Source organism: Heteronotia binoei, chromosome 10 (genome assembly GCF_032191835.1).
Source record: "Heteronotia binoei isolate CCM8104 ecotype False Entrance Well chromosome 10, APGP_CSIRO_Hbin_v1, whole genome shotgun sequence".
Classification (NCBI taxonomy): domain Eukaryota; kingdom Metazoa; phylum Chordata; class Lepidosauria; order Squamata; family Gekkonidae; genus Heteronotia; species Heteronotia binoei.
Window position 1 is genome coordinate 7,839,675 of NC_083232.1, and position 17,561 is coordinate 7,857,235.

General features: G+C 48.0%; 1 protein-coding gene across 1 annotated transcript in view; it reads left to right on the forward strand.

Moving 5' to 3' along the window:
• OBSCN (obscurin, cytoskeletal calmodulin and titin-interacting RhoGEF) overlaps positions 1–17,561 on the forward strand; it is a 294,242-nt gene that overhangs the window by 262,517 nt on the left and 14,164 nt on the right. The window contains 4 exon segments of the mRNA XM_060248274.1: positions 277–390; positions 4,731–4,898; positions 8,587–8,689; positions 14,313–14,442. Of these exon segments, the coding sequence (XP_060104257.1) occupies positions 277–390; positions 4,731–4,898; positions 8,587–8,689; positions 14,313–14,442 (515 nt within the window).

Genomic DNA, 17,561 nt, shown 5'->3' on the forward strand with positions numbered 1-17,561 from the left:
TTTTGTTTTAGCTCAGGGAAAATGACCCCCAGAGCAAACTAACGTTTGCTTACAACTTTAATGTCAGTAGTGCACGAGATAGAATTTTTGCTCACAAGACTCCGCAGCGTAGAGGGAGCATTTCATGGCCAACCCTACAGTCACAGAACCTTTCTTGGCAGAACAACAGTAGACCAACCCTACTTAGTTCCTCAAACCCTGACCCGCTGGATCTAAACTGGAGTGATTGGGCTTCTTGATGAACAATTGATTCAAACCTTTTTTTTTATCTTTCAGATCCACCAGAGTTTGAGGAGGAATTGGCTGACTGTACAGCTGAACTTGGTGAAACTGTCAAGTTAGCTTGCCGTGTAACAGGAACTCCCAAGCCGGGTGTCACCTGGTATAAAGGTATAAATGCTGGCTAAGCATTTCCCATTTTCTGGAATATTGGGCCATCTCTGCATCTGAATATGAAAACAGTTGGTTTGTCTAGTCATCTGCAATATTTCAGTGACATAGCCGGCTGGCTTTCCAGCTCTAAACTCCACAGTGTAATTTATTTTATTGATGTGTCTGAAACCTTTCTAAGATGCTTTTCTACCACAGTAGGGACCCCAAGCCAGTGAACATCAAACATTAAAACATTTCATCATTAAAAACAATGAAAATAAAGTATGTGTGAAAACACCTTCAAATCCTGGGAAATGGTGATTGCCATTTTGGAGTTAGGGCAAAAAAAGTTTTCCAGGTCAGTTTAACCAAGGATCCTGGAGGGTTTTTTGCCATCTTCTGGGCATGAAGCAGGGGTCACTGAGTTTGTGATGGGGAGGTATTTGTGAACTTTCTGCATTGTGCAGGGGGTTGGGCTTAGATGACCTTGGAGGTACTTTCCAACTCTATCATTCTATGATTCAAAGGCTCAGCTGACTTACAGTGACCCCATAAGGTTTTCAAGGCAAGAGATGTTCAAAGGTTATCGAGGCAAGAGATGTTCAAAGGGTTTTCAAATCAAGAGGTGTTCAAAAAGTTATCAAGGCAAGAGATGTTCAAAGGGTTTTCAAGGCAAGAGATGTTCAAAGGGTTATCAAGGCAAGAGATGTTCAAAGGGTTTTCAAGGCAAGAAGTGTTCAAAGGATTTTCAAGGCAAGAGTTGTTCAAAGGGTTTTCAAGGCAAGAGATGTTCAAAGGGTTTTCAAGGCAAGAGATGTTCAAAGGGTTTTCAAGGCAAGAGGTGTTCAAAGGGTTATCAAAGCAAGAGATGTTCAAAGGGTTTTCAAGGCAAGAGGTGTTCAAAGGGTTTTCAAGGCAAGAGATGTTCAAGGGTTTTCAAGGCAAGAGGTGTTCAAAGGGTTATCAAGGCAAGAGATGTTCAAAGGGTTTTCAAGGCAAGAGATGTTCAAAGGGTTTTCAAGGCAAGAGATGTTCAAAGGGTTTTCAAGGCAAGAGGTGTTCAAAGGGTTTTCAAGGCAAGAGATGTTCAAGGGTTTTCAAGGCAAGAGGTGTTCAAAGGGTTATCAAGGCAAGAGATGTTCAAAGGGTTTTCAAGGCAAGAGGTGTTCAAAGGGTTTTCAAGGCAAGAGATGTTCAAGGGTTTTCAAGGCAAGAGGTGTTCAAAGGGTTATCAAGGCAAGAGATGTTCAAAGGGTTTTCAAGGCAAGAGATGTTCAAAGGGTTTTCAAGGCAAGAGATGTTCAAAGGGTTTTCAAGGCAAGAGGTGTTCAAAGGGTTTTCAAGGCAAGAGATGTTCAAGGGTTTTCAAGGCAAGAGGTGTTCAAAGGGTTATCAAGGCAAGAGATGTTCAAAGGGTTTTTAAGGCAAGAGATGTTCAAAGGGTTTTCAAGGCAAGAGATGTTCGAAGGGTTTTCAAGGCAAGAGATGTTCAAAGGGTTTTCAAGGTAAGAGATGTTCAAAGGGTTATCAAGGCAAGAGATGTTCAAAGGGTTTTCAAGGCGAGGTGTTCAAAGAGTTATCAAGGCAAGAGATGTTCAAAGAGTTATCAAGGCAAGAGGTGTTCAGAGGGTTTTCAAGGCAAGAGATGTTCAAAGGGTTTTCAAGGCAAGAGATGTTCAAAGGGTTTTCAAGGCAAGAGATGTTCAAAGGCAACCCTGGACTTTCTTGCTCATCTACTAGTCAAGGACCGGTCAGGGCAATTAACCATCCCATAGGGTTCTCATAGCAAGAGACGTTCAGAAATGGTTTGCTATTGACTGCATCTGCATAGCAACTCTGGACTTCCCTGGTGGTCTCCCATCCTAGCACGAACCAGAACTGACCTTTTTCCCCCTTCTGAGATCTGCAGGATCAGGCTAGCTAGCTTGGGCGTTCCAGGTAAGGGCAAAATAAAGTTTTAATACAGTGGGTTTAAAGCATAGAGGAGACGCAGGTGCAGTGATCATAGCTCTTTATTGAGTTACAGCAGGGTAACTAGTAATTAAGGAAGACTGCTGTTCTGGGCCAATGGGGCCAACTATATACAGTTCAAGGTTCCCACGCCAGGATGCCATTGGATCATTTCAACCAGCCGGGGGGGCCGTGATTGGAACAGGGCAGCAGGGATTTAGATCCTACTGCCCATTGTTACTGAGTCCAGTTTGGTGTAGTGGTTAAGTGTGCGGACTCTTATCTGGGAGAAGTGGGTTTGATTCCCCACTCCTCCACTTGCAGCTGCTAGCATGGCCTTGGGTCAGCCATAGTGGTTAAGTGGGCGGACTCTTATCTGGGGGAACCGGGTTTGATTCCTCACTCCTCCACTTGCAGCTGCTAGCATGGCCTTGGGTCAGCCATAGTGGTTAAGTGGGCGAACTCTTATCTGGGGAAACGGGTTTGATTCCCCACTCCTCCACTTGCACCTGCTGGAATGGCCTTGGGTCAGCCATAGCTCTGGCAGAGGTTGTCCTTGAAAGGGCAGCTGCTGTGAGAGCCCTCTCCAGCCCCACCCACCTCACAGGGTGTCTGTTGTGGAGGGGGGAATGTAAAGGAGATCGTGAGCCGCTCTGAGACTCTTCGGAGTGGAGGGCGGGATATAAATCCAATATCATCTTCTTCTTTGTCCCCAAGCTCCAACCTAAAGGCTCCAGTGAGCTAGGCAGGAACACAGGTAAAAGCACCATAAGTCTACATAGAAGAAGATATTGGATTGATATCCCGCCCTCAGAGTCTCAGAGTGGCTCACAATCTCCTTTATCTTCCTCCCCCACAGCAGTCACCCTGTGAGGTGGGTGGGGCTGAGAGGACTCTCCCAGCAGCTGCCCTTTTACGAACAACTCCTGCGAGAGCTATGGCTGACCCAAGGCCATTCCAGCAGGTGCAAGTGGAGGAGTGGGGATTCAAACCCGGTTCTCCCAGATAAGAGTCCACTCACTTAACCACTATGGCTAACCCAGGGCCATTCCAGCAGCTGCAAGTGGAGGAGTGGGGAATCAAACCCGGTTCTCCCAGATAACAGTCTGCTCACTTAACCACTATGGCTAACCCAAGGCCATTCCAGCAGGTGCAAGTGAAAGAGTGGGGAATCAAACCTGGTTCTCCCAGATAAGAGTCCGCTCACTTAACCACTATGGCTAACCCAAGGCCATTCCAGCAGCTGCAAGTGGAGGAGTGGGGAATCAAACCCGGTTCTCCCAGATAAGAGTCCGCTCACTTAACCACTATGGCTATCCCAAGGCCATTCCAGCAGCTGAAAGTGGAGGAGTGGGGAATCAAACCTGGCTCTCCCAGATAAGAGTCCGCACACTTAACCACTACACCCGAATGGCTCTCTATTAAAGCTATGGCTGACCCAAGGCCCTCCCAGCAGCTGCAAGTGGAGGAGTGGGGAATCAAACCTGGTTCTCCCAGATAAGAGTCCGCTCACTTAACCACTATGGCTAACCCAAGGCCATTCCAGCAGCTGAAAGTGGAGGAGTGGGGAATCAAACCTGGCTCTCCCAGATAAGAGTCCGCACACTTAACCACTACACCCGAATGGCTCTCTATTAAAGCTATGGCTGACCCAAGGCCCTCCCAGCAGCTGCAAGTGGAGGAGTGGGGAATCAAACCTGGTTCTCCCAGATAAGAGTCCGCTCACTTAACCACTATAGCTAACCCAAGGCCATTCCAGCAGCTGAAAGTGGAGGAGTGGGGAATCAAACCCGGCTCTCCCAGATAAGAGTCCGCACACTTAACCACTACACCCGAATGGCTCTCTATTAGAGCTATGGCTGACCCAAGGCCATCCCAGCAGCTGCAAGTGGAGGAGTGGGGAATCAAACCCGGCTCTCCCAGATAAGAGTCCGCACACTTAACCACTACACCCAACTGGCTCTCTATTAGAGCTATGGCTGACCCAAGGCCATCCCAGCAGCTGCAAGTGGAGGAGTGGGGAATCAAACCCGGCTCTCCCAGATAAGAGTCCGCACACTTAACCACTACACCCGAATGGCTCTCTATTAGAGCTATGGCTGACCCAAGGCCATCCCAGCAGGTGCAAGTGGAGGAGTGGGGAATCAAACCCGGTTCTCCCAGATAAGACTCCGCACACTTAACCACTATGGCTATCCCAAGGCCATTCCAGCAGCTGAAAGTGGAGGAGTGGGGAATCAAACCTGGCTCTCCCAGATAAGAGTCCACACTCTTAACCACCACACCAAACTGGTGTATACATGCAGTCATTCGATTCAAAAGCATATAAACCCACATAGCGCCTTAAAACCAGGGCGGATGCCGATGACAGCTATTGCAAAACTGTGTCATTTTGTTTTGTCTTGAAGACGGCAAATCCGTGGAGGTGGATCCTCATCACATCGTCATCGAAGACCCCGATGGCTCCTGCACTTTGATCCTTGACAACCTGACGGGCGTCGACTCAGGGCAGTATATGTGCTATGCTGCCAGCCCCGCCGGCAACGCCAGTACGCTGGGGAAGATCTTTGTTCAAGGTAAAGCATCCTGCTTCTCTGAGCGCTACTGCTGGTACGTCTCTTGCGTAGTGCATAGAAAGATCGAGGTGCCACGCGACGAGATAGTTGGGACATCCCGCTGAAGTCTGTTCATGTTTGCGTTTGGGTTCGATTTGTGATACGAATCCTTCGGCCGTGTGAAATGACCACCTTTGATTTTTGTTGTTCAGTCGCGCAGTCGAGTCCGACTCTTTGCGACCCCCGTGGACAAAGTCACGTCAGGCCCTCCTGTCTTCCACCATCCTCCGGAGTCTGCTCAAATTCGTGTTAGTCACATCAGTAATGCTGTCCAGCCGTCTCCTCTTTTGCCGTCCCCTTCTTCTTTTGCCTTCTGTCTTTCCCAGCATCAGGGTCTTCTCCAGGGAGTGCTCCCTTCTCATTGGGTCGCCAAAGTATTTGAGCTTCAGCTTCAGCTTCAGCATCTGACCTTCCAGGGAACAGTCTGGGTTGATTTCCCTTAGGACTGACTGATTTGATCTTCTTGCAGTCCAAGGGACTCTTAAGATTCTTCTCCAGGGAGTGCTCCCTTCTCATTTGGTGGCCAAAGTATTTGAGCTTCAGCTTCAGCATCTGACCTTCCAGGGAACAGTCTGGGTTGATTTCCCTTAGGACTGACTGATTTGATGTTCTTGCAGTCCAAGGGACTCTCAAGATTCTTCTCCAGGGAGTGCTCCCTTCTCATTTGGTGGCCATAGTATTTGAGCTTCAGCATCTGACCTTCCAGGGAACAGTCTGGGTTGATTTCCCTCAGGACTGACTGATTTGATCTTCTTGCAGTCCAAGGGACTCTCAAGAGTCTTCTCCAGGGAGTGCTCCCTTCTCATTGGGTGGCCAAAGTATTTGAGCTTCAGCTTCAGCATCTGACCTTCCAGGGAACAGTCTGGGTTGATTTCCCTCAGGACTGACTGATTTGATCTTCTTGCAGTCCAAGGGACTCTCAAGAGTCTTCTCCAGGGAGTGCTCCCTTCTCATTGGGTGGCCATAGTATTTGAACTTCAGCTTCAGCATCTGACCTTCCAGGGAACAGTCTGGGTTGATTTCCCTCAGGACTGACTGATTTGATCTTCTTGCAGTCCAAGGGACTCTCAAGAGTCTTCTCCAGGGAGTGCTCCCTTCTCATTGGGTGGCCAAAGTATTTGAGCTTCAGCTTCAGCATCTGACCTTCCAGGGAACAGTCTGGGTTGATTTCCCTCAGGACTGACTGATTTGATCTTCTTGCAGTCCAAGGGACTCTCAAGAGTCTTCTCCAGGGAGTGCTCCCTTCTCATTGGGTGGCCAAAGTATTTGAGCTTCAGCTTCAGCATCTGACCTTCCAGGGAACAGTCTGGGTTGATTTCCCTCAGGACTGACTGATTTGATCTTCTTGCAGTCCAAGGGACTCTCAAGAGTCTTCTCCAGGGAGTGCTCCCTTCTCATTGGGTGGCCACAGTATTTGAACTTCAGCTTCAGCATCTGACCTTCCAGGGAACAGTCTGGGTTGATTTCCCTCAGGACTGACTGATTTGATCTTCTTGCAGTCCAAGGGACTCTCAAGAGTCTTCTCCAGGGAGTGCTCCCTTCTCATTGGGTGGCCAAAGTATTTGAGCTTCAGCTTCAGCATCTGACCTTCCAGGGAACAGTCTGGGTTGATTTCCCTCAGGACTGACTGATTTGATCTTCTTGCAGTCCAAGGGACTCTCAAGAGTCTTCTCCAGGGAGTGCTCCCTTCTCATTGGGTGGCCACAGTATTTGAACTTCAGCTTCAGCATCTGACCTTCCAGGGAACAGTCTGGGTTGATTTCCCTCAGGACTGACTGATTTGATCTTCTTGCAGTCCAAGGGACTCTCAAGAGTCTTCTCCAGCACCACCTTTGATAGCTGTCACTTAATCCCATAGGGTTAGATGCAACCATTTTTGCTTCCGGTGCAAACAAAAGGAAGGGGCCAACCAAATTCCTTATGATGGTAATTATGGGACTTCTGTGTACAAAAGTCATGTGGGATGGCATCTGTGGTAAGGAAGAGACCTGGGCAGGGCTTTTTTTGTAGCAGGGACTCCTTTTCAGATTATTGTTCTATGTAAACAACAGTTACACAGAACAAACTGACTTGTGTTTCTCTAGTATTTTCCTAAGTACAAAGCACCGTATAATTATTGTGACCAAAGTTCAAACATCCTTTTGTGAAGTCCATGTCAGCTGCGGTTCACTGGTGGAAGCCCTCTGATGTGTGCATGGAAATGACCAGGGGTGGAATTCTAGCAGGAGCTCCTTTGCATATTAGGTCACACCTCCCTGATGTAGCCAATCCTCCAAGAGCTTACAAGGCTCTTTTTTGTAGAAGAAGACTGCAGATTTATACCCCGCCCTTCTCTCTGAATCAGAGACTCAGAGCAGCTCACAATCTCCTATATCTTCTCCCCTCACAACAGACACCCTGTGAGGTGGGTGGAGCTGAAAGGGCTCTCCCAGCAGCTGCCCTTTCAAGGACAACCTCTGCCAGAGCTATGGCTGACCCAGTGCAAGGGACTCATGTGCCTATTAGGCCACACCCCCTGACATCCCCATTGTTTCACACAGGGCTTTTTTTGGTAGAAAAAACCCAGCAGGAACTCATTGGCATATTAGGTCATACCCCCTGACATCACCATTGCAGCCAATTTAGATTTAAGTTCTTTGAGCTTCAGTTTTCGAGTTTCACTTTTGGGTGGGAAATCAGCATCAAACTTATTGCTATGCAGAGCCTTATAATGACGCTCCAGATTACCCTTTTTGGGCAAGGATACAGCGGCGTTACAAAGTAGACAACACTTGTCTTTCACCATGATGAAGAAGTAGTCCATTTCCCATTCATCATTAAAGTGGTAGGTTTTGCTCTTTTTTGGAACACTCATCTTCGTTATACTGGGGTAGCTGGGGTGCTACGTTAACACTGGCTGAATCTGGTCCAAAACTGTCACGGTCCCAAAGTATTAAAGATCAACAGGAACTGAAGACCTCTGGATGATGCCAAAACCACAAATGCAGTTCTAAAAGCAAAAATAAGAATTCATCATACTGGCACCAATAATCAAATACCACCACACCAAACAATCATCAAAAAAACCTAAACACCTATCCAGCAAACCATGAGACCAAGTGGGGCTGGTGATCTACCTCTGATCCCTCCGCGATCTACTGGTGGATTGCGATCTACCTGTTGGACATACCTGATCTACACTTTCCCTCCAGCAAGCTGGGTGCTCATTTTACCGACCTCGGAAGGATGGAAGGCTGAGTCAACCTTGAACCCAGCTTCCGCCGGGATCGAACTCAGGTTGTGAGCAGAGAGTTTGGACTGCAGTACTGCAGCTTAACCACTCTGCACCACGGACTAACATGTCTACCCATCTTGATCTTCACACTAGACCCTTGCTCCATTTAGCTGACAGAAACCAGCGCACAAGCAGAAAAAGAGTTGCTTCACTGACATAGGGTAGAGATGGCCTTGCAGACATTGCATTTCTTCTGGATGCTTTTTGAGCTGCTGGTTGTGTGCTTCTAGCTGCAGAACAATGTGGGAAACTGTTCCCCACCCCCCCCTCCCCGAATAAGCCCTTCGTTGTCTTCAGCTTAGCTCGAGTGTATATCCATTTGGGTTTTCAGCCATGTGGTTTCAGATATGAATTAGGCTTCTTCTTACTTTCCAGTTCCTCCTCGATTTGTCAACAAGATTAAACATGCATATTATGCTGATGGTGAAGACGCGCAGTTTACGTGCACCATTGAAGGAGCACCTTTTCCACAGATCAGGTGAGTTGTCCTGCTTTATTTTGGCTCATCAAAACTATTTTACTTCATTTATACCTCTCCTTTCTCCTCCTTTCTTACGTAATTTTTACCCCACCTTTCTCTCCAAACTGGCTTGCATGGTTCTTGTAATGTACTTGGAGATGAGACGTGCTTATTGGTGGTGCATGTGCAGAGTGCAAAACAGAGAACTGCCCAAGAGTAGACTCTGGGAAGAAGTTGAGCCACACACCAGCACCTAGTATAAAAGTAGTGTATTTACAAACTATATACAATACAACTAGTGCGGTGAATAACATTAAACTGAGTGACAAAGCGCTACGCCAGGAACCAACTCTCGACTGAGAGAAATACTGTCTGGCACAGTTGTCCTTATATATACAGCACAGCCAATCACGGCAGGCCATACAGTTGCTGACTTCAGCAGGTGCTTTCCCCTGGTAACAGTCCAGCCAGAACCGGCTCACTCCCAAGGTTGATCTGACCTGTCAGATGCTGTCACTGTAGATCCACCTCCTGCTTCGTGCTTCTGTCATGATGTGGACGGAGGACTCAATACACTGCCAGTGCTGATGGCAACATGCTTTATTGGATGGTACATCACAGAGAGAGCAACGCGGGCCGGGACCCGCTTTATATACAGTAGACCCGGAACAGTCCAATCCTGGCCAGTCAAACTTCCCGCCACTGATCTTGATGGGCGGAGTCTTTTCCCGCGCTGCGCAGGGTGACCAAGGGACTTCCCCTGGTCGCCTTTGCTGCATGGCCGCGCGGTGCACAAGACACTACAGTTCTCCTTTCCTCCATTTTAGCCTTACAACAACCCTGTGAGGTATTCAGAGGGTACTCATGTTGGTTTACAGTAGAGCAGGTGGATCTGAGCCCAGTAGCACCTTAGAGACACTGATGAAGGAAGCTGTTGTGATCTCTGTCGCTGTGTCAAGCAAGGCTAGCCACTGTCTTGCCCATCTTTTTACTGTTCTCTCTCTCATGGATTGCATTTTCTCTCATGGGTTGCATGAGGCTGGCACAATAGGTGTGTCAGAACATAAGAGAAGCCCTGTTGGATCAGGCCAATGGCCCATCCAGTCCAACATTCTGTGTCACAGAAGAACATAAGAGAAGCCATGCTGGATCAGGCCAGTGGCCCATCCAGTCCAACACTCTATGTCACATAAGAACATAAGAGAAGCCATGTTGGATCAGGCCAGTGGCCCCTCCAGTCCAACACTCTGTGTCACAGAAGAACATAAGAGAAGCCATGTTGGATCAGGCCAATGGCCCATCCAGTCCAACACTCTGTGTCACATAAGAACATAAGAGAAGCCATGTTGGATCAGGCCAGTGGCCCATCCAGTCCAACACTCTGGGTCACATAAGAACATAAGAGAAGCCATGTTAGATCAGGCCAATGGCCCCTCCAGTCCAACACTCTGTGTCACATAAGAACATAAGAGAAGCCATGTTGGATCAGGCCAATGGCCCCTCCAGTCCAACACTCTGTATCACATAAGAACATAAGAGAAGCCATGTTGGATCAGGCCAGTGGCCCCTCCAGTCCAACACTCTGTATCACATAAGAACATAAGAGAAGCCATGTTGGATCAGGCCAGTGGCCCATCCAGTCCAACACTCTATGTCACATAAGAACATAAGAGAAGCCATGTTGGATCAGGCCAGTGGCCCCTCCAGTCCAACACTCTGTGTCACAGAAGAACATAAGAGAAGCCATGTTGGATCAGGCCAATGGCCCATCCAGTCCAACACTCTGTGTCACATAAGAACATAAGAGAAGCCATGTTGGATCAGGCCAGTGGCCCATCCAGTCCAACACTCTGGGTCACATAAGAACATAAGAGAAGCCATGTTAGATCAGGCCAATGGCCCCTCCAGTCCAACACTCTGTGTCACATAAGAACATAAGAGAAGCCATGTTGGATCAGGCCAATGGCCCCTCCAGTCCAACACTCTGTATCACATAAGAACATAAGAGAAGCCATGTTGGATCAGGCCAGTGGCCCATCCAGTCCAACACTCTGTGTCACATAAGAACATAAGAGAAGCCATGTTGGATCAGGCCAGTGGCCCATCCAGTCCAACACTCTGGGTCACATAAGAACATAAGAGAAGCCATGTTGGATCAGGCCAATGGCCCCTCCAGTCCAACACTCTGTATCACATAAGAACATAAGAGAAGCCATGTTGGATCAGGCCAGTGGCCCATCCAGTCCAACACTCTGTGTCACATAAGAACATAAGAGAAGCCATGTTGGATCAGGCCAGTGGCCCATCCAGTCCAACACTCTGTGTCACATAAGAACATAAGAAAAGCCATGTTGGATCAGGCCAATAGCCCATCCAGTCCAACACTCTGTGTCACATAAGAACATAAGAGAAGCCATGTTGGATCAGGCCAATGGCCCATCCAGTCCAACACTCTGTGTCACATAAGAACATAAGAGAAGCCATGTTGGATCAGGCCAGTGGCCCATCCAGTCCAACACTCTGGGTCACATAAGAACATAAGAGAAGCCATGTTGGATCAGGCCAATGGCCCATCCAGTCCAACACTCTGTGTCACATAAAAACTTAAGAGAAGCCATGTTGGATCAGGCCAATGGCCCATCCAGTCCAACACTCTGTGTCACATAAGGACATAAGAGAAGCCATGTTGGATCAGGCCAGTGGCCCATCCAGTCCAACACTCTGTGTCACATAAGAACATAAGAGAAGCCATGTTGGATCAGGCCAATGGCCCATCCAGTCCAACACTCTGTGTCACATAAGGACATAAGAGAAGCCATGTTGGATCAGGCCAGTGGCCCATCCAGTCCAACACTCTGGGTCACATAAGAACATAAGAGAAGCCATGTTGGATCAGGCCAATGGCCCATCCAGTCCAACACTCTGTGGCCAAAACCCAGGTGTCATCAGAAGGTCCACCAGCAGGTCCAGAACTCCAGAAGCCCTCCCACTGTTGCCTCCCAAGCACCAAGAATACAGAGCATCGCATCAGAGTGTTCCATCTATACCTTGTGGCTAAGAGCCACTCATGGACCTCAGATGCCACTGTACCATGCCCAGTTGCCAAGACGGGGGGTGGGGGTTAGGAATCATGCAGATTCTCTCTAATTAAACAACTTTATTTCTACATGGCAAAAACTCAGGGTACTACTAGAGCTGGTCTAGGTGCATTAAGTAAAACAAAAAAGAAACTTACCAGCCAGTACTTACAATCCGTGGTATATCTCAGAGGTGGCCAACGGTAGCTCTCCAGATGTTTTTTGCCTACAACTCCCATCTGCCCCAGCCATCGGCCAAGCTGGCTGGGGCTGATGGGAGTTGTAGGCAAAAAACATCTTGAGAGCTACCGTTGGCCACCCCTGGTATGTCTGGTTGCATAATGCCTCCCTCCCTGGTTTATCTGCAACCATTCTTACCATCGTTCCTCTCTATCATCCTCCATGGCAAGACACCCAGGAGAGACAGCTTCCCCTAATGAACACCACAACTCACATATGAACATATATGAACATATGAAGCTGCCTTCTACTGAATCAGACCCTCGGTCCATCAAAGTCAGTATTGTCTTCTCAGACTGGCAGCGGCTCTCCAGGGTCTCAAGCTGAGGTTTTTCACGCCTACTTGCCTGGACCCTTTTACGTTGGAGATGCCGGGGATTGAACCTGGGACCTTCTGCTTCCCAAGCAGATGCTCTACCACTGAGCCACCATCCCTCCTCTATAAATACATATGAAGCTGCCTTCTACTGAATCAGACCCTGGGTCCATCAAAGTCAGTATTGTCTTCTCAGACTGGCAGCGGCTCTCCAGGGTCTCAAGCTGAGGTTTTTCACACCTATTTGCCTGGACCCTTTTTTGGAGATGTCGGGGATTGAACCTGGGACCTTCTGCTTCCCAAGCAGATGCTCCACCACTGAGCCACAGCCCCATTCATGGCTCTCCAGGGTCTCAAGCTGAGGTTTTTCACACCTATTTGCCTGGACCCTTTTTAGTTGGAGATGCCGGGGATTGAACCTGGGACCTTCTGCTTCCCAAGCAGATGCTCTACCACTGAGCCACCATCCCTCCTCTATAAATACATATGAAGCTGCCTTCTACTGAATCAGACCCTGGGTCCATCAAAGTCAGTATTGTCTTCTCAGACTGGCAGCGGCTCTCCAGGGTCTCCAGCTGAGGTTTTTCACACCTATTTGCCTGGACCCTTTTTTGGAGATGTCGGGGATTGAACCTGGGACCTTCTGCTTACCAAGCAGATGCTCTACCACTGAGCCACAGCCCCATTCATGGCTCTCCAGGGTCTCCAGCTGAGGTTTTTCACGCCTATTTGCCTGGACCCTTTTTTGGTGATGCCGGGGATTGAACCTGTGACCTTCTGCTTCCCAAGCAGATGCTCTACCACTGAGCCACCGTCCCTCCCCAATAACAACATCCCCAGACAAAGGAACAGCTCTGTCTTACAGGCCACCATCCTGTGTGTGCTCCTGAGCCCTTAGCCAATCTGTCACAGCATCTCTTGACTCCCTGGCTCTCATTTATCACAGGATCTTTGAGTCTTGGAAACCTGAAAATCTAAACTTGTGCCTATCACTATATCCACTGGCTGTGAATTTCTCCATTTAATTATGCATTGAGAAAGTCCATATCTGTGCTGTACCTATAGACGCAGCTATCTTTCTCCTACAATGGGACTACAAGCAATGTTCCCTCTAAGCTGCAGAGTCTTGTGAGCAAAAATTCTACTTCGTGAGCTACCGGCATGAAAGTTGTGAGCTGCTGCATAGATTATTGTGCTCCGTGGCCATTTTATTTATTTATTTATTATTTATTTATTTGTAATCTGTATCCCGCCCTTCCCACCAGGTGGCTCAGGGCGGCTTACAGCATATAAAATCTAACATAAGAATATAAAAGTTTAAACATTTCATACAGTTTGCATGATTAAAATTTAAACAATTCACACAATTTACATAATTAAAATATTAAAACATACAGCAATCTTATAAAACTACACTTGATTTCAAATTTCAGTGCCGGTTAGTTGTAAGCCAGCCGGAAGAGGGCTGTCTTACAGGCCCTGCGTAATTGAGCAAGATCCCGCAGGGCCCTTACCTCTTCTTTTTCCTGAGCTAGAACAAAAATGTGTGAGCCAGAGGCTAACAATCTGTGAGCTAGCTCATGCTAACTCACCTTAGAGGGAGCACGGACTACAAGCAGTTTAGAAAGGACAGTTCCTGTCGGAAAAACAGTATTGCGAGGAAATAATTTTGAAGCCATCTCAACACTCACCTCTACCCTATGTCTGGGTTTTGCAACTAAATTATTTATTAAAGAGATCCAAATACAAATCCCGCACATCTTGGGTATGAAACATTTTGGTAATCAGAGCAAGGATGTATTTTTCAATCCTGAATCTACTTCTCATCAAATTTATCGGTTGCTTTTGAGTTTGTATGTTACACGAGAGGGGAAAGAAGCTCTATCTACTTTCTCCATCCTGTGCATAAAAGGAATTCTCTTTCTGCGCTCTCTACCTGCACCCTAATCCTTGACAATATATTCCACATAGAACACTTCCATTTTCTCCTTTGTTCTTCCCCCAACAGGTGGTATAAAGATGGAAACCTGTTGACTGACCCAAATAAGCACCAGAGTTTCAGTGAGCAAAGAAGTGGCGTGATTGTCCTGGTGATAAAAAACGCCTGTAAGGATGACGTGGGATTCTACGAGTGTGAGGTGAGCAGGGATATGGCCAGGTACGCAGACAGAGCATTGAAATTTCATCGAATCATAGAGTTGGAAGGGATCTCCAGGGTCGTCTAATCCAATCTCCTGCACAATGCGGGAACTTTGCAAATACCTCCCCCTCCGCCCCAGCACACGTCCATCCCCAGTGACCCCTGCTCCATGTCCAGAAGATGGCAAAAACATCCAGGAGCCCTGGCCAACTGGCCTAGAGGAAAATTGCTTTCTGATCCCCAAAGTGTCTGTAATGTACTGGAAACCGAGACGGTTGGAAGGCAGCATTCTTTATTGTGAGCACATTACAAGAGAGAGAGCACGCGGGCCGGGCCCCGCTATATATACATAGCCCGGAACTGCCCCCTGGATTGACCAGGCCAATCCTGGTCCATCCAAACTTCCCGCCACAGGTCTTGGTGGGCGGGGTGAATGGCGAGCTACATCCGGGGACCCTGGGGTCGCCTTCAGTAGGGCTTCGCCATGCGGTACACTTTAAAGTCAATACATAACAGTGTCCATCAGCATTTCCCTGGGGTGTGTAAGAAAGGGCCACGAGAACCAAGCCCCAATTGCAGCCCGTCCTGTCCTCCTCCTCATGATCTGCCTAATTCACAGAATCAGCATTGCTGTCAGATGGCCATCTAGCCTCTGTTTTAAAATGTCCAAAGGGCTCACCACCTCCTAAGGAGGAAGCCTGTTTCACCGAGGAACTACTTTGTCAGGAAGTTCTTCCTAATGTTTATCTGGAAACGCTTTTGATTTAATTTCAACCTGTTGACTCTGATCCAACCTTCTGGGGCAACGGAAAACAATTCTGCACTATCCTCTAGATGATAGCCCTCCAAGAGAGCCAGTTTGGTGTAGTGGTTAAGTGCGCGGACTCTTATCTGGGAGAACCGGGTTTGATTCCCCACTCCTCCACTTGCACCTGCTAGCATGGCCTTGGGTCAGCCGTAGCTCTGGCAGAGGTTGTCCTTGAAAGGGCAGCTGCTGTGAGAGCCCTCTCCAGCCCCACCCACCTCACAGGGTGTTTGTTGTGGGGGAGGAAGGGAAAGGAGATTGTGAGCCCCTCTGAGACTCTTCGGAGTGGAGGGCGGGATATAAATCCAATATCTTCATCTACCTCACAGGGTGTCTGTAGTGGGGGAGGAAGGGAAAGGAGATTGTGAGCCGCTCTGAGACTCTTCGGAGTGGAGGGCGGGATATAAATCCAATATCATCATCTTCTTCTTCTTCTACTTGAAGATGGTGGTCATATCACCTCTCAGCTGTCTTCTCTCCAGGCTAAACATCCCCAGCTCCTTTAACCTTTCCTCATAGGACTTGGTCTCCAGACCCCTCACCATCTTTGTCACCCTCCTCTGGACCCATTCCAGCTTGTCTATATCCTTCTTAAAATGTGGTGCCCAATGAGGCTTCCTCTAACAGTCAGGAAGTTCTTCCTAATGTTGAGCCGGAAACTCTTTTGATTTAATTTCAACGCATTGATTCTGATTCAACCTTCTGGGGCAACGGAAAACAATTCTGCACTATCCTCTAGATGATAGTCCTCCAAGTACTTGAAGATGGTGGTCATGTCACCTCTCAGCTGTCTCCTCTCCAGGCTAAACATCCCCAGCTCCTTTAACCTTTCCTCATAGGACTTGGTCTCCAGACCCCTCACCATCTTTGTCACCCTCCTCTGGACCCATTCCAGCTTGTCTATATCCTTCTTAAAATGTGGTGCCCAATGAGGCTTCCTCTAACAGTCAGGAAGTTCTTCCTAATGTTGAGCCGGAAACTCTTTTGATTTAATTTCAATGCATTGATTCTGATTCAACCTTCTGGGGCCACAGAAAACAATTCTGCACTATCCTCTAGATGATAGTCCTCCAAGTACTTGAAGATGGTGATCCTATCACCTCTCAGCCGCCTCCTCTCCAGGCTAAACATCCCCAGCTCCTTTAACCTTTCCTCATAGGACTTGGTCTCCAGACCCCTCACCATCTTTGTCACTCTCCTCTGGACCCGTTCCAGCTTGTCTATATCCTTCTTAAAATGTGGTGCCCAATGAGGCTTCCTCTAATGGTCAGGAAGTTCTTCCTAATGTTGAGCCGGAAACTCTTTTGATTTAATTTCAATGCAATGATTCTGATTCAACCTTCTGGGGCAACGGAAAACAATTCTGCACTATCCTCTAGATGATAGTCCTCCAAGTACTTGAAGATGGTGGTCATATCACCTCTCAGCTGTCTCCTCTCCAGGCTAAACATCCCCAGCTCCTTTAACCTTTCCTCATAGGACTTGGTCTCCAGACCCCTCACCATCTTTGTCACGCTCCTCTGGACCCATTCCAGCTTGTCTATATCCTTCTTAAAATGTGGTGCCCAATGAGGCTTCCTCTAACGGTCAGGAAGTTCTTCCTAATGTTGAGCCGGAAACTCTTTTGATTTAATTTCAACGCATTGATTCTGATTCAACCTTCTGGGGCAACAGAAAATAATTCTGCACTATCCTCTAGATGATAGCCCTCCAAGTACTTGAAGATTGTGGTCATGTCACCTCTCAGTTGTCTCCCATGCAGGCCAAACACACCTTGTGTTAGATGTCAGAGAAGCATTATGTTCCCCTGGAAACATTAATAACACGGGTCGCTGTAGAAAAAGAGGTGGTGGAGCTCATCCAGGGATTGTTATGCAGCTGCACCTACTATTCAATGGCCAAGGTGGAAGGAAGAGGAGGGGGAACCCTCAGAAAGGTTCAGGAGCTATGCTCCTGTGAGCTCCCGCTGAATCTGAGGCCTGATTAATGCTATGAACCCATGGAATCCCCAGGTGGGGACAGGGGATCCCCCGGTTTGGAGGCCCCCCCCCTGCTTCAGGGTCATCAGAAAGCGGGGGGAGGGGAGGGAAATGTCTGCTTGGAACTCATGATTCCCTACGGAGGCTTATTCCCATAGAAAATAATGGAGAATTGATCAGCAGGTATCTGGGGCTCTGGGGGCCCTGTTTTTTGAGGTAGAGGCAAAAAATTTTCAGTATAGCATCCAGTGACTCTCCCCAATATACTCCCTAAGTTTCAAACAGATTGGACCAGGGGGTCCAATTCTATGAGCCCCCAAAGACGGTGCCCCT